General features: G+C 36.9%; 1 protein-coding gene and 1 non-coding gene across 2 annotated transcripts; one reads left to right on the forward strand and one right to left on the reverse strand.

Annotated features, from left to right (window-relative positions):
• Positions 1 to 4,417: 4,417 nt before the first annotated feature.
• On the reverse strand, positions 4,418 to 5,001 carry LOC124899492. Its single transcript, XM_047414387.1, has 2 exons — positions 4,721 to 5,001; positions 4,418 to 4,634 (listed from the first exon to the last, which is right to left on the reverse strand). The coding sequence occupies exons 1-2, from the start codon at positions 4,999 to 5,001 to the stop codon at positions 4,418 to 4,420; spliced, it is 498 nt and encodes a 165-aa protein (XP_047270343.1).
• A 1,088-nt stretch (positions 5,002 to 6,089) lies between these two features.
• Positions 6,090 to 6,201, forward strand: LOC124899869. The gene has a single exon (XR_007057432.1). It is a non-coding gene; the product is annotated as a small nucleolar RNA R71 (small nucleolar RNA).
• The last annotated feature ends 12,165 nt before the right edge of the window (positions 6,202 to 18,366 follow it).

Genomic DNA, 18,366 nt, shown 5'->3' on the forward strand with positions numbered 1-18,366 from the left:
ACAAACAATTATTTTAAGTTGAGGGTGTTGATATGTGAGCAGATGCTAACACATTTGAGGCTTTTAACTAGAAATAATTGTAAAGTTTTAAGCAACTTTTGTCATTTTTGATTGCTTTCTCTTTGATAATGTAAGAAAGTCAAGATGCAAGAAAACCAAAGACAATAAAGCAAAAGAGGTGAATTTGGAACAACTGGCCATGAAAGTGTAGTTGACGAATTGTCTGATGAGTCATCAAATTTGCGATAAGTTATCAGATTCATCGTATGCTGTAGATAGTATGAGGAAGTTGGAGTGAAGTGTGATGACATCTTTGATAAGTCATCACAATTCTGATAAGCCATCGACAATGCCATCAGCCTAAGGCAGTACATGAGATCTGAAGTGAAGAAGAGATGAGATTGTGTGACATGTCGTCAAAGTCCTGATAACTCATCAAAGTTATCATCAGCCTTAGGCAGTGTATAAGATTCAGCTGGAAGAAGTGATGGTAACCTGTGATAGACCATCAGAGTTTTGATAAGCCATCAGGCTCATCGTCAGTCTTAGGTAGTGCTTGAGAACATGAAGTGAAGAAGCAACGACAATTTTGATAAGTCATCACATGTCTGATAAGCCATCAAGCATCATCGTCAGATGAATATAGAACTTGTTCAAATGTGAAGAGGAGCTGACGACATTCTTGATAAGGCATCAGACTCCTGATAAATCGTCACACACGTCGTCATCTGTCCGAGAAAATACTGTAATTTTTGATTTTGTTCCCATAATTAGGATGAAGTATTTAAAGCATAGTTAGGGTTTTCTAATTATAAAAGGAGAGGAATATATAGAACTTATTCAAAAGGGAGTTTACTTTTCTTTTTGGCTCTCAAAACTTAGAATTCAATTTTCAACTCTTTGATTTGGTTGTGGGAATTTTCTCTAGAACTTAGAACAGAATCAACTTTAGACTTCATCATTTGTAAGTTTAATTACTTTGAATGGCGATTACAATTGTTGCTATCTCTTTGTTTCTCATGTGGGGCTTGTGGGATCTATGATTATTCCCCCATGGATTTAATAGTTGGTTAGGGTTTGAGTAATTGTGGGGACATCTTGATAATTCCTTTGTTATGATTGTTATTTATTAGTTGCAAACAACAAATCCCGCCTTATGTTGATTTAGTGAATTATCAAAAAGGATTTGGGAAGGTTAAGCTCCCATCTAATGATTAATGTTGTAACAAGATTGATCAACTTGAGATAAAATCAGTATGAATAGAATGATTTCCTAAGTTTGAGAGAATTAGAGAGTTCAACATCTAGGTAGGTTGAGAAACACTTAGATGGACTGTCTAAACTGATAATTTGGTGTTTCCCGTAAGTCATGAGAACCCAATACTATAGTTATTATTTAATGGAGATTAATAATCATAGTGATCACAACCCTAGTTCTTCTCTATCACTGATTTGAACTATTGAAATTTTTGTTTTAAGCTTTGAAGCAAGTTAAAACTTTAACATTTGTTTGATCATCAAAAACCTCCCATTTTATCTTTTCATATCATTTGTTTGAATTCAAATTATAGCTATAGTTTCAAATTATTTTAATCGCCATTCATATTATTCCCTGTGGATTCGACCCGACTCCAAAATTGGGTAAAATATATTGACGACGACCACCTTGCACTAAATTGACATGTAAGTTGAGCGTTATCAAATGTGCCACAAGTACTCAAACTTCTCTTGCATCTATGGTTAGAAACTAAAACCACGAATTACCAAAACAATAATTAAAATAACTACACCATGCAGGTATGAGCACTATCAGAGTGCCCGAATATTACAACCCAAATAAAAATTAAGAATTATCCAAAAGAACATAAAAGTATGCAGAATATCAATAATACATGCCCAAATTAAATAAATAAGTAGACACCCCTAACTAAAAAGGTAGCAGTGTCCCCACTGCATAAAATAATTAAGGATAAAAGAGATAAGGGTGATCTCTGAATCCACATCAAGGGCTTCTATCACTCTCAGACCCTGCATCATCACCATCCTCCTCAAGATCTGACCACTCGGACGGGGAATCATTATCAATTTCCACCCAATAAATAGGAAGCCTTCTTTGGGGTTTAAGAACCCTCCATAGACCCTTTACCCCTTTCCACATCTTAGTAAAGAACTTATCCCTTTTTTTCTCCCTAGTGATTATCTTTTCATGTGCTCTCCTAAGGTCCTGATGTGATGCTACGAAAGAGGAGTAGGCTTCCTCAAGTTGATCAATAGTAGTTTTTTGATTTTTTTGTTCCTTCTTGTACTCATCATAATCGACATGTGACACATATGAGTGATGGGTGGTGGAGGGCTCTCCCAGTCCTTGAGGTAATCTAGACACAAGATCACTAATGGTTGCAATATTAACTCTAATCTCTTCAAGAGGTCCGATGGTGGTTGGCCTATGAGGCTCGGGTTTGCTATATGTTGGCTCTTACAAGTTGATCTTTCTTTTCTTGCTTTTTTCTAGTGCACCCTGTCCTCAAATCCTTAATGGGTAAATGGGGGCACTAGGACGCAACCATGTATCCCTAGCATACTCTTCTACCCCTGATCTCTTGCAAATCTTAATAATCAGAGAAGGGTAAAATAGATTTGTACCACCTTGGTTTTTGAAATGATCTATTTCATTGAACACGAGTTGACCAACATCCAAAAGGATGTTATCTAGAATACAAGCAACCATTCAAGCACGCAATTTTGGGATTTCTATCATGTGGGTGCAAGGAGACACTCGACTACAAATGATGTGCAACCATATCTGAGCCTTGAAAGTAAAGTTACTCATGGAGATATTGCTCTTAGTTTTGGTCCACAAGACTTTCTTTCTGGGACATAGCCATTATGCTAACCATATCCCTGATTTACACCACTTTGCTTTGAATTCACCCATGTCTGCCTGCTTGAGCCCATAAATATCATTGATTTGCTTAGTCCCAACTTTCACCGACTTTCCCCACATCTTTACAATCATATTGATTAGGTCTGAGAAAGATACCTCTCTAATATTAGCATAAAATTCATGGACCCATCATTCATTTACAAGGCAGGGATCTGGGATGAAGCACTTCCACCCTATGTCTTCAAGTTTGTCGTGAAAAGCCGGTATCTTCTCCAGAATATTCTCCAAATAAATTCCTCTTTCCAAAAGCAACTTTGTCTTTGAAAGATCACTGTAGTAGTGAGTGTGGCATTCGAATTCCATGAATCTGTATGATCAAACTTATCCATGCGGTTGTCCTGAAAGCACTAAACACATATTATATCTTTCAACATCATTTAAATTATGCAAGATATGCTAGATTGATCATTAAAGTTCATTGGACTAGGTGCTTGGGGTTGCCTTGCTAAAAATTAGAACTACAGGATTTTTGACATAACAGGAACCTTCCCTCAATTACCATGATCATGAATTAGAACCGTGTCTACGTTATCACAGTTGTGGTGAACGATTGTGATCATGACACCTGAGGCTAGTTCCATGTCAGTTTTGCATATTCATCTTTCTCCCAATTCAAGACTACTAGCATGTTCTACAATATGGGTGCAAATGAAGGTCATGTGAACAATGATACCGTTGTGTGTGAATATGCCCTTCAAAAGTAAATTCCACTATTGAAAGTTCATTTGAGAAATTTATCAAACACAAGGTATGTATATCACATTTGTCTACCTTTTTCTACACACTATTGGGTACTCAAGGTTTCCCCACTTATGTGCACACCTCAATCAGGAAACCAACACCATAAAAATAATAAGTATTACAACATGTAAAGCATAACAATTAAAACTTTAGGCCCTTCCTTAATCATCCACTCAATGGACCATTTTCAAAAAGAAAAGCAAGGATTCATGCCACTTACCAAAGTGTGATGTAGGAGGGATGTGCGCGAAGGCTGTTTGAAATCTTACAACTTGGCCAACAATGTATCTTATTTTAGAGAGTACAATCTTGAAAAGGGAGTGTGAGGGAAATGAAGGAGACTGTGGGTTAAATGACTAAAATAACTGCGACAGCAGTTAGGGGCCGTGATCGTAGATACCCGTGTGGCCACAGTCACACATGGTGGTTGCGATCGCGATAACTAAGAGCAGTTTTTACTCCCCTGTTTCCCTTGTTCAGCATTTTACTTAATTTTCATAGAATTTTCCCTGTTTGGATTTTCAAAGAAGACTTTCACGCTTGTCCCTTTTAAAGCTCATTCAATGCAATCCAAAGTGACATAAATGCATGGTTTATTCAAATGCAAAGACAACATCTATACTGCGAGAACATAACAAAAAAGGATATGAGCTACTCTCATGGAATTTGTGGGTTGTTTCCCACCTAGCGCCTTAGTAATCATCGTGGCATGATGTTTTTATTCTTTTAATCTCACGACGGGTCCTCAAACCCCTCATCTTTTACCATCTCATTTTTAACATCCACCATGGATACTTTTTGGAGCTCCACGGTTTGCTTCTCTGACTTGCAAATTTTGAATGATGCCTCAATTTCTTGTACGCAAAATTTCATTTCCCCCAACTCTAGATCAATAATGGCTCTCCCAGTGGCCAAGAAAGGAGACCAAGAATGATAGGAACCTCTTGGTCTATCTCACAATCCAATACAATGAAATTCGCTAGGAGAATAAATTTGTCCACCTTTATGAGGACATCAAACAATATACCCACCGACCTTTTTATGGACCGGTCCGCCCTCAAAATTTGCATCGAGGTTGGTGAAGAAGTGTCCAAGCCAAATTTCTTATAGATGACATATGACATTAGGTTGATGCTTGCACCAAGGTCACAAAGACCTTTTGCAAACTCATGAGTCCTAATGGTGCAAGGGATAGTGAAGCCTTCGGGGTCGTTCTCCTTTTCCGCAACTTTGCTATCCATGATAGCACTACACACATGAGTAACTTTGATGGTATAACCATCAACGAGCTTCTTCTTGGACATTAACTTCTTCATTAACTTAGTGTATCCCAAAATCTCTTGAATTTCCTCAAGTAGTCTGATATTTGTTGAAAGATTGCTAAGTTTTGTCATAAATTTTCACAATTTGTCACGCTTTTCCTTTTTATGAAACAGTTGAGGTAATGGATGAGGAACTTAGATGGTTGGCTTTGTTCTCCTTGTATCTTTTCAACTTCGACCACTTCCTCATCACTTTCATATATCTTTTTCTCATTATTTGCTTTTTTTGTTTGAGGTGACACCTCCTTTGTCTTTTCCTTGGGAATATTTTCACTCGCATCTCCTCTAAGGGGATATTCAAGTGCTTTATCACTACTAGGGATAATTGCTAGGACTTGTGCTTCATTCATTGGGTTAGTATTTGTGTCACTTGGAAGTCCACCTCTAGCCCTTGCATTTAGTTGAGTAGAGATTTGCTCCACTTGGGTTTATAATTTTTTGATGGAGGCAGAGTGAGACACCTCTGTCTGGGAGAGTACGAAGAAGTCACCCTTCAACTCACGGACCATTCTGTCTGTACCTTCAACTCTAATCAATATTAATGCCAAAACATCTTCGGTGTTGAACTTTTTGGGTTCAATGACATTTGACTCCTTGGCCTTAGCCCTATCATAAGGAGGAACATAGCAGTCATAGTCACATTCACACCTTTTCCTTGATAGGCTGGGCGGGAACCCCCCCCCCCCCAAGTAGTTCTCCTAGTACCAAATTTCTTTATCTAACTTATTTGCCTCATCATCCTCTTCATAAGGATATGATGTTACGACATTTACCACTTTCATGGGTAATCCCATAACATGTTTCATTAGAAGCTCAAGTTGGGTCATTATCTTGGCCATGTTCTCCTCCTTCACTTCTCATTTTCTTTGCTCATTGGTCACCACAGAGGTAGTAGAAGGGGTCTTAAGAACATTGAAATCATGGGTGTAGCACCCTCAATTTTATTTGGATACTTCACCTATCAATAGAAAGCTAAAAGATGATGCAATTACATAATAGAGCCACCCGCCGCATTATCCATAATTGTTTTGTTCAATGGGTCAAAATCTCTATATAAAATCTCAAGGAGCATTTTATCCAGGACCTCATGATTTGGGAATTGGTCTAGCTTTCCATTAAACCTCTCTCATGCTTTAAACAATGGTTCTCCATTCAATTGTCAGAAGTTTATGATCTCATCCCATTTTTGAAGTATTTTTTATGGCAGGAAGTATCTATCAAGGAACACCGTGATGATATCCTCTCAAAAGGTGATTGAGCTGGGTGGAAGTGAGTAAATCCATAAAACCGCCTCGCCCATTAGTAAAAATGGGAAGAGTCAAAGTTGGATGGATTATTGCGTAATATGTGCTATGTTAAATGGAGCACAAACTTCCACAAATTTTTTTAAATGAACATTTGGATCTTCATATGCTTGACCCCTATATAATCCTTTCATTTGAAACATATGAAGCATCACGCCGGTCACATGAAACATACCATTCCCATTAGTTGGCAGGATGTGGATAGCACTTGTTTGCCTCACTTCATTTAATTGGCCCTCATTATCAGATGGAGCATCAAAGGGGAAAAAATTACTTGCATTATTGCTCATCACTTCGTTCATACTTTGATCACCTACAAGATAGTCAAAAACAACAAATAAAGTAAATTACCCTAATCCGGGTATTCTCAAGTAAGAATAGCACCACACAAGTGAAATCTATACATCACTCCCCAGCAATGGCGCTACTTTGATAATGTTCAACTCACTCCCATGATTGAGGGGTGAGGCGGCCATTGTCAAGTAACCCAATGTAAATTGGGGTCGAATCTCAAGGAGTGAATGCTATAGACTTCCAACCTATGGATACTCAAGTTACTATATGACTACCCGGAATGCTAATAGAAACAACATGTATAAATAAATGGGGGGATTTGTTTGAAAATTCTTCAACAACTTTTGAGTAGAACATGGTAAATGCTATCTTTAGTTTGAATTCAAGATTTGGAGCAATTTTGAGATTATGTCTCCTTAGAGGTAAAGTATGTGGGATAGTGTTGGTTTATTAAGGGATTTAGTTGTTAATTAATGATAGGCTAGGTCGAATATCATTGAGGTCAATCTTTTGATAAAACCACAACGATTTCATCCATTGGCTCTTTCAAGCACCTAATAAGTGTGGAGTTTATCTAACCACCCAAAACCTCAACCAAGAATCCCTATTTCTAGGATGATTCTCTTGACATGATTTACGCTTCCTACATACTTATTTCTAACATTGAAAAGGGTAGTAAACCATATACTTAGTTGTTCACCATTGTCTTGTCCCCCGATAACCCTCTTTCAAGGATGTTATGGGTTACCTAATATTCACCTAAGTCCCTTTTTTGAGGATCACAAAGGGTTTCTAGAGCTTGGATCTTTCACCCATCAAACCCATTTGGGAATTTGGAGTTCTCATCATTGAATACCAACTCATAAGCTCAAACAGTGGTGAAATTCATACTCAACAACTAAAATCCATGCAAACCAAACATTACCCACACACAATTACACACTAATTCAACATAATCCCAAGACTAAATTACGTAGATACTCATGAAGAAAATAAAGAGAGATATACCATGTGGGTTAACCAATGCATTCATTATTTAACAAGAAACTAAGAAATTTAAATCTCCAAAGTTGATTACACACTTACCCAATTAGGGTTTCAAGCTTATAATTTAAAACTATATTATGAGATAAGCAATATCCAAAGAAGAAAGGGTTTTTGCCTATATATGATTTGGGATTCGTCCATATCATTTTACAATTCTGCCCTTGGCCCAGCTCCCATTGATCCGTGATCACATGTGTTTGACCACGATTGTGGCTACACAACCGTGGTTTGGTTCTGCGATCGCGCTTTGCTGGCCACCTGGACTGACGGAGACCGCGATCGTGGTAACTGAGGCTGACTATTTTAGGTTTCCAGCTGCACTCTTTTTGCTTCCATTTTCTCTCTTTTTAGCTTTATTCCATATATGCTCACCTTCTTCACTTCATAGTTGCAAAATGTTGGTGTTAGTGCACTTAAATTAGGATAATGCCTCATTTTCTAATACAAAACATGGTAGTGCATATGCATAATTTGAATGAATAAGTGGTAGGATTACTACTCATTACCTACACAGTTCAAAATCATAAGTAAGACATGAATGTTGCATAAATAACCATGAAAAAAATCAATAAGTAACCAAAAAAGTCAAAAGCCCTCAACAATGTCAAAACCCACATCAAACCATGCATTTAAAATCAATCAATGCCATTACGAAAATATAAATTCAAGGTAAAGAGCTACATGCCTTAATTACCAAGAAACATGAAGAATACAACACCCTTAAGATCCTAGATGACCACCTCCTTGAACCTAGTCTTGACTTGAAAATGGGGATTTGAGAGAGAGGATTTTTTTATAGTGAATTAATTGATGTTATGTTGTAAAATCGGTGGAAATAGGTTAATATAGTGTTTAGGAGTCGTTTATAAGTGAAAGGACTTCAATACTCCTCATCCCAAGTGAAAAAAAATTAAAAATTGATGAATTTAGAGAATAGCACATCACAGAGGGTAATCTCCGCGATAAGCTACGCACTGTACTTCTATTGCAGACCCTTATTACCTCTTCGCAAAAATGCTCATCACTTTTTGCTTGGGTATCAGATTAAGGATAAATCAGATACGTTAGAAAGATGACACATTTATATATAATTTGGTGGGTCTTGAGCCCCAAAATTCCATATATTCTAGAAGTTATACACGTTCATAGTTGACCCTTGTAGAATTAAATTCCAAAATTTGGTCGATAATGAAAGTTCTTAAATCCACTTCACTCTAAGTGTTTACTACGACTATTCTTCCCTTTAAAGGCACGTTTCACACTACTATAATGATCATGACACATATATTTATATATAAATCATTGGATTCGATTTTATACACGTAGAAATAATGGTTCAATTCTAACCCACAAGCATGGGGTGTTACACCAAGGTTACCCTACACTGTTCTGGTTATGAGTCGCACCATATGGCTCATATCCACTCCTTACGACTCATATCATTCTAGTCACAGTCACAATAGGAACTTAGGATAGTACACTAGCTTTCCTATGATTCACACCCTACGACTCGTTACGAGACTCTACGACTCATAGTGTCTGAGTCATAGTCAAGATAGAAACTCCATGCCAACATACTGTCCAGGCTATGATTTAGTCCCTAAGACCCACAATGACACCCTATGACTCACAGGGAGAGTCATAGTGAGTACAGTAGGCTCAAAGATCAAGAATTTCCAGGGACCAAAAACTCGAGGTGTTACAGTTTCTTGACTATTAGAAGAGGATACATCCGGTATCATTCAATATATACATATATATTTAGTCCTTTCTCTCTTAGTTTCTTGACTAATTATCTAGACGGTTCTTGTGAGATTTGTGACTCCTATTACTAAATAGGAGTTAGTCAAGACTAGTATATTTATTTTCTGGTTTTGTTACTTTTGGTATACGTGGTGGATTGATTCTTGATTTTTCCCTTTATATTTTATTCATTATTACATTTGTATCTTTTTAGGTTTACCTACTTTTTTTTTAGCCTTACTTACTTGTCAGCCTTATTTTCTTCTCACATCATATTGAGTTATGGTTGTAGGAATCGATGGTGGACTAGGGTCATATCATAGGTTGAGATGGGCCTTGGGGGTTAGACAAGGGTCGAAGATGAGCATTGGATCTGGTTTTGGTAATAGGTAGGGTTGAGTATAGGATCTAGTTTAGGATTGGGGGTGAGGGGTAGTAGGGTTAGTGGGATAAAGAAGCTTTCAAGTTGAGGGTTGGGTCTTGGAACATAGGTACTCTTCAGGGTAAGTCAATAGTGCTCATGACTATTCTTAAGAAGAGAAGGATTAGTATAGCTTATCTCCAGGAAACCAAATGGGTAGGATCTAAGGTAAAAAATGTAGATAGGTATATGTTGTGGTACTCGGGTAGCATGAACATAAGATTAGGGTAGGTATGTTAGTAGATGAAGATCTTAAAAGGAAATTGGTGGAGGTTAGGCAGGTTAACGATAGGTTGGTGTTGATTAGTTTGGTAATTGGAGTATCTACTTTTAATGTTATTAGTGCCTACGATCCACAAATAGGGTTGGGCGAGGAGGAGAAAAAGAGATTTTAGGAGGCTTTGGATGAGGTGAAGAGAGGTATTTCAAGTACTAAGAAGTTTTTTGAAGGGGATTTCAATGGTCATATTGGGTCCTTGTCAAGATGTTATAATAATGTTTATGGTGGTTTCTATTTTGGGGAGTAGAATGAAGGAATAGTTTCACTTTTTGATTTTGGTAGGGCTTTTGGGTTATGGGTACCAAATTTGAGCTTCTCGAAGAAGGAGGAACACCTTATTTGTCGATCTGCATTTTGATAAAATGTGTGAAATTTATTTTTTCTATGATTTTACTATTTTATCCCTCTCAGTAGTTGCATTATGGTATTTCTAGGGTGTGGGGTTGATTGGTATGGTTCCTAATGCATTTTGATACCATTTGTATGATATTATGATTTTTGGTGGCTTTGAGAGACTAATTATAGACTTAAGTGGTTATGTGTTGATCCATGCGACGAATGGCTGAACGAATTATGCCAGCAGATCCAAAACAACAATTTTAGTATGGTAACATATTTGGTCTAATTTTATGTCTTTTAAATCTCATTTCGACCCTCGATTTGGAAAATTGTGATTTTGGGTTGCGAGGGTCAACTTTGTGAAAATGACGTATTTTCAAAAATTTGATATTGTTATTGAGTTTGGAGGATCAAATTTGATATGTTTACATAGTTTGCTTACATTCACAAGATTCTGCATGAATCCCAAGGATCCCGTAGGGACTCGAATAAAATCCAAATCCATAGCTGGTGCACCATATCTAGTGTACCCGTGATCACGAGCATTGGGTTGTGATCGCAATAGGGCCATAATATGAGATGTCATGATCATGAAAGCCTTTCTGCAATCACGATAGGTCTGCTATTGCGGTACTGTAATTGTGACCCATGGTTCGCGATCGTGAGTACTGGGTATAAATACCCATGTCTCATCCTTTTTTACTATTTTTGAGACTTGGAGCTTAGGGTTTTGTGTTTTTGAGCTATTTTCTTCATTTCTAAGCTTAGGTAAGATCCATTACACTCATTTCAACTAATTTCTTCCATCTTTGTCATTTGATTCTTATTTTAGTTTGAATTTCAAAGTGAAAACTGAAGGTTTGGCCTAGAAGGCCCAAAATTGTATTTCACCAATTTAAACTCCTGTTTCACTCCTCTTCACTTGAAAAATGTTCCTAATTCTATAATTACTAGTTTTTTCTCAATTTCATCTTCAAAATAACTTTAAATCTTGATTTTATAACGGATTTCAAAGATTTTTCTCGGTAAGGTTTAAAATAGTTTTTCTTCAATTTGGACCATGTTTTAACTCAATTTGACTTAGGTTTTCATTTGTAGGTTCATAAAATTATAAGGAACACATTTCTAAAATAAAGTTACAATTTCACCCTTTTTTGAAAACCCAATTTGGGGGTTAGTTTCGACCACAAACTGAAAATAAACAATATGGGTGTTGTTGGCTTCCTTTTGATGCATAGATTCTATACTTAGATGTTTTATTTGATTTTGTGTCCATTCATGAGGTATAAGGCTTTGGGATCAAAGTGTAGAGGATCGATTTTGGTATTCAAGGTAGGTTATGTCTTAGCTCTTTTAGAATAGGTTGGGTAGTTAATTTGAACACAAAATGCATGTTAATAGGATGAGAACTAATCATGAAATTGACAGTATTAATGAGGTATGCCCATGTGGGGGTCTATATGTGGTATAATTGTTGGTTTTGAGAGATTATGTGATATGTATGACTATATGGGGTCTTTTGTGATGTTGATAGCCTTACTTACATGTATACAAATTATATCTTGTAGATGGAAAAGTGTGTTGTGATGCCATATGTATATTGTGATGTATTCATACTTTATTGGAATATGAAACATATGGAAATTCATGGACGATTGGAATTAATGAATGGATGTTAGCTCACATGGTTATGGAAATATATCATTATGGTTGGTTGTGGAAACACATCATGTGGTTGGTTGTGGAAATATTCATTGTGATTGGTAGTGAGCATTATATTTTTATATCATACTCATTCACGAAATATTGGTACCACCGTGGCAACACCTGAGAAATACTGGCAACACCTTTTTAAAATCCTCCTCGAGAGATATGTTAAGGAGGAGATATTATTCTATCTTTTAAAACCCTCCTCGATGGATGTTCTATGAAGGATATATGATATATGGATTGAATATGGGTTGGCGAACCCCCCATGCATCCTATGTTAAGATATTTTAGGTTTGTATGTGTATACAAGACGGTGCAACGGTCTCAGAGGTTGTGTGCAAACTTGTGCATCATTATTATTATTATTATTATTATTATTGTTCTTATTTCATTATGTTTGTGATGTGATTGTTCTTCTGTTTTGGCTTATTACTTATCTAATTGTTCTATCTTTTTATACTTGCACTCAATGATCTTATATGTATATTGTCCTTCCTTGTCCAACTTGTATGTGGTACATTATATGCTGGTGGTCTTTTTTGTTTTTTGTTGCAATATATATTATATATTAGAACTATTAGTGCAATGTAATGCCCCGAGTCTGTAGCCCAGAGGCTACACGGTGCTTACAATCCCGAAGGACCATAACCTAACCCATGACTGGTACCTGCTGCTATTATTGTGTAATAAATAATGTAATGATTAAGGAAATAGGCGAAAACATATGCCATAAGGTTCACATCTATAAATAAATCTCAATGCGGTATGAAAATACCCAAAACTGAATATAAGTACTGAAAAACTGAACAACTGTCTGAAAATACTCTAGTCTGAAAAGCCTCTAACTGTCTGAACTGTGAAGTTGATGGGACAAGCCCAAAACTAAATCCATCTACTGAAATAAAACTGAAGTACTGTAAATAATAAGTATGTCCTCGAACTATGAGGACTCACCACTACTCTAAAAGCAGAGAATCTGAACTACTAAGGGTGATTTGTAGCTTGTGTGTTTGAAACTATGATATAAGATATCATAGCACAAAGAAAAGTATGCGTCAGTACTTTGAATGTACCGGTATGCTCAGTGAGGTAGGCTGAAATGCATGGGTTTATATACATGTACAATAATAACTGAATAACATGAGTATGACTGAGTAAGACTACATGCATGAATACATAGACTGTAACTGAGACCATGCTAATACTGAGTATTGAATCTGAATACTGATAATCAATATCTGAGTTTATAAATACTATATTATTGATTATCTAAATGATTGTAGCTAATAGTTCTGAATACTGTAGAACCATACTGAGTTCCATACTGAGCTGAGTGACTATGTCTGATAGTCCTAAATTTGTAGAACTAAATTGAGTTCTATTCTGAGAATGAGACTAGAACTGAGATTGTGGGAGGTAATCATCTAACCGACATGCCCCTCTCTAAACTGATTGGGGTCCAAACTATAACCCCAGTTGGAAGGGTGTCAATACCATGCCATGGATAAGGACAAGTTGTGAGTTAACCCTCTCTGACAATAAGCTCTTTCGCCAACCCTCGCAGGTAGGATAACTCAAATAAGATATATCAACCCTCAATATATCTGGCAAGAAAATATCTCAACCTATGCGGGTTACATAGTTTTGTAATACAGGGATTGCTACTAAGGGTCAAACCCTCTGCTGGAAGGAATGCCCCCATCCCTGGGTTAACTCGATGCTGAATCCTACTCCCAACTGAATAGACACTGAACTAATTTCTAGTCTGTACTAGGCTGGATCGATTTGTTACTGATATTACTATTTAACTAAATCAAACTGGGTACACTAAGTTTCGTGGACTGTCAAAAACTACTGAATTTTGTTAACTAATTGAGTTTACTGAGGTCTGGACTGAGTACTGAACTAGACTGGAAGAATACTAAGTCTATTGAGTTTTTCCTGAGTTCTGTAATTGACTGACAATACTACTGATAGTGACGTAATTGTTACTGCACTATGACTGACCATGACTCTAAATAATCAGCTAAATTATCGGGTACAAGTACCCCCAGGACACGATAGCACAAAATAAGAGACATGGCATAAACTTGAAATATGTATACTAAGCATTTAATCATTCTTCATTCATTGGGGCATTTTAACCAACACTTGCATGTCATGAACTTAAACACATGCTAACATGATATAACTTCACTATTCAACTCACATGTTAAATTTATCAATCACTTGAAAGGCATAAATTATGCATATAGTACTAATCAATATGTGAGCACATAATTTCAACATTAAATTCACCATTTGAAGGCTTTAGCATGATTTCACATGGTAACACATATAAATCAATGAACCTCACATGAAATTGATCATGAAACATGGATTTGAAACCTAATTAATTTTTTTAAACATGGATATTATCAAATCCAACATGAAATTCATATACGTGAAGTCTAATAATAGTTTCTTGGACTCCAAGGGTGGAAGGGACCCTTGGATGAATACTTCACATACCTTAGTTAAGGAATTTCTAAAAATTGATGGTGGAAATCTTGAGTTCTTGATTTGAAATTGAATCTTCTAGGATTTTGTTCTTGAGAAATTTTGAGAAAAAATGAGTTTAATTTCTCTCTAAGGTGATAAATTTCATATTTTGAGGGCTGAGGGTTGAGAGAAAAGACCTAAATACCCCCAAGGATGCGGTATTTTAATAATTAAAAAACTATAACATCGATGCGTAGAAAGACATGGTGCGTCATTGGTATCGATGCGATAGCCAACGTATCATGCTGACTCACTAGAAATTGACACTGGGAGCTGGGGAAAACATTTATCAATGCGATAGTCGACGTGGCATACTAAGATTGAGTTGATCCACTATTTTAGGATTCCAAAGGATCTTCAAACGAAGTCCAAAAAATCCAAAACTTGTCTAGAAACACCTACGGACATTCTTGATCATGAATCAACCTAAATATCCACCTATACTGGACATAAAGGCCATGAAATAAGATCTCCAACTTTCGAAGGCTAGAATGACACTGAGCCTGAATACTTAGCTAGAATATTCTAAGTCTGGGACCCCTTAACAAGCTTAGAGGACTTAATTTAGCTAAGGATTTTACGGGGTTTTACATGCAAGCGGTGTGGCTACCGTTATGGGACATTTTCTGATTGTAGATAATGTGCCCTTAGTGTGCATTTTGTTTCCCTTGTTTTCTACCTTGCTTGGTCGGCCTATGATACCTACTGAGTATAAGTGGACCGTATTCACTCCTATGGTACCGTTCTGGTGCGGATTCAAGTTTGGGTGCACCATATGTTGTTTGACTCGGGGGATTGTTGGAACTTTTAAGGTAGTGGATGATTTTCAGGCATCCGGATGTCTTCTACTATCTTTCTCTATTATTGGACTATTTCCTTACTAGTTTTCAAAGTAGAGTTGTATCTATTAGATTTTCTTAGGTATTTTATTTGGATTCGAGTTGTACTAGATACATTCTTATGTTGTTAACATTAGGTTTCAAAAATATGGTTGTATTGTTAATTATATTATTTTTGGATTTATTATACTTATATGGTTTGGCTTCGTTCTAGAAGCTTTAGGTTAGGGGTATTTCTATATTTTCCCTTTTTGTGTATTAATTTGGGTGTAGGATTACTTGTTAAGGTACGTCATGACAAGTGCCATCATGACTCTTAAATTTTTGGTCATGACAAATCAGTATCAGAGCATCCAGGTTTAGTAGTCTCAATAGTGTAAGAACGGGATGTCTAATAGAGTCTAGCGGATCAATACCTAGACATCTATACCTATGTTCGAGAGGCTATAGGATGTATTTAGGAAACTTTCCATATTTTATACCTTATATGTGTATTTCTCTTATACCTTTTGATCTGAGTTGTGATCACTCTTTCTGTGTAGATGGTCTTGACTATGTCTCGCGAGAGTAGAGATGCAGAGCCTTCACCTTAAGGGCGAACCTCGAGTCGTGGATATACTAGAGGGAGTAGACGGGCTCATTGATCAGCTTAATCTGGAAGGACTGCTAGAGGACTCTCCTTTGAGCGAAAGGTTGAGCATGTTGGGGGCGTAGGTTCAGTTCCAGTTCCTGGGAGTTCATCTACCCCAGTTTTGAAAGGGTTGTTGGTTTATTTACTGACCTTCTTTGAGGGTTCTTATTTGGTATGGCGGGTGTTCCTCTAGTTTTGAGTGTGGATCCTCCAGTTACACCTGTTTCTATTTTGGATACTCCTTAGACCTCTAGTACTATTCCTATTTTAGTGTCAACCTCTAAGTATGGTATTCTGCGATTGGGAGTTTAGCCTTCATCTGTGTTACCTCCTCAAATAGTATCTCAACCCTCCAGATTCACCATGCTTCCTCTTATAGTGAGTACAATTATGTCTTTTGAGGATTAGAAGAGGTTTGAGAGATTTAATCATTTGGGCCCTCTTAGATTCAGTGGTGTTGTGGACGAAGATGCATATGAGTTCCTGGTTGATTGTCGAGAGAAGCTGCATAATTTGTGTTTACTTGAGTCGCATGGGGTTGCTTATACTACTTACTAGTTGAGAGATTCTACTAGATATTGGTAAAGGTCACTTGTTGGTTGTAGACCTCTTGATTCTCCTCTGATGATGTGGGATCAATTTTTCAACGCCTTATTAGAAAAATTTATGCCTTACAATATAAAAGATCAGATGCGAGATGAGTTTGATCGCCTGGAGTACAGCTCCATAACTACTGCAGAGTATAAGGCACGCTTTCATGCCTTGTCCAAATACTCTTATACTAGTATTTCCACCAAGTCTGAGAAGATCTGGAAGTTTGTGAAGGGTTTGGATGTCTCTATTCAATTGGCTACATCTCAGATGGTTGTATTTGGAGTGTTCTTTTATAGCATAGTATCTCATGCTAAGATGACTAAGGGTATTTTTTGAGTATCTCAGGGTGGTTCCAAGAAGGTGTATCATTTTGGTAAGTTTAGAGGTCAGGCTTCTCGTGGTAGAGATTTTAGAGGTTCTCATATCATGGTGGACCAGTATAGCTACCTTTTAGAGTTTGGGTACTGGGTATGCTGGTATAGCAGTTCAGGGTGGCCATCCGAGTATCACAACCCAAAACACGGATCATGATAGCACTTGTCGTAGTGAACCTTGACAAGTAATCATATCACCTAAACAGATACACATAAAGGGGAAAAGATAGAAATACCCCCAAGTTAAGGCTTTTAGAATGAAGTCGAACCATATAGATATGATAAAAACTGAAAGAATAAAATCAACACATGCAGCCATAACTCCCAAAACCTGGTGTCAATAGTATAAGAACGTATATAATACAACTCAAATCCAAATAAAATACATAATATATCCAAATACAAGAGAAACTCTATCTCTAAAATAAAAGTAAGGACGTGGCCTAAAGGGAAAGGTAGTAGAAGACATCCGGACGCCTGAATACCATCCACTACCTTAAAAGATCCAAATACCACTCGAACAACCAAGGCGAGTTGCACTCAAACTAGGACCTGCATTGAAAGGGCACAGTAGGCGTGAGTACGGTCCACTTGTACTCCGTAGATATCATAGGCCATCCGAACAAGGTAGAAAATAAATTATACAAAATACATACTAAGGGCACGTTATTTGAAATTAGTAAATGTCCCACAATGGTATCACACACCACTTGCACTAACAGTTCTATAATATCCACATATAATACAACAAACAGGCTAGATAGGGATACAAATATACACCATATCACATACAAGTAGAAAAAAATAGGAACATGTATAAGCAAGACCATCAAGTACAAATGGAGGAAGATAAAACAATTAGACATTTACATGTCAAGATATAGAATAAATAGATAGATGACAAGTCAATATGGAAATACAAGCACAACATAAACACAATAAAGCAAGTGAAATGTCTATGATGATGATGATGATGCACAAGGTGTTCACAAACCTCTGGGATTGTCGTACAATCCTTGTATACACCCACGGAGGCAAGCCTCTCAATATGGGACCCATGGAGGGTTCGTCAACCCATATACAATCCATATATCAATATCTCCTCCTCGGAACATCTCTCGAGGATGGTTTATAATATTTGGCATTCCTAGTGTTTCCAGAATTTCTAGTATTTCTAGTGTTTTTGGTGTTTCCAGAGCACATAATACACAAATCAAGTATGACAAACAATAACAACAAGTA

This window comes from Capsicum annuum, chromosome 6 (assembly GCF_002878395.1).
Source record: "Capsicum annuum cultivar UCD-10X-F1 chromosome 6, UCD10Xv1.1, whole genome shotgun sequence".
Lineage (NCBI taxonomy): Eukaryota > Viridiplantae > Streptophyta > Magnoliopsida > Solanales > Solanaceae > Capsicum > Capsicum annuum.

What these genes read in the sequence shown, in the direction of transcription:
- LOC124899492 (XM_047414387.1), bottom strand. Translation starts at nt 5,001, where the DNA reads ATGAAGAAGTTAATGTCCAAGAAGAAGCTCGTTGATGGTTATACCATC. An exon ending in GCGGACCGGTCCATAAAAAG is followed by an intron (nt 4,635 to 4,720) that starts GTCGGTGGGTAT and finishes ATTGTGAGATAG; the next exon opens with ACCAAGAGGTTCCTATCATT.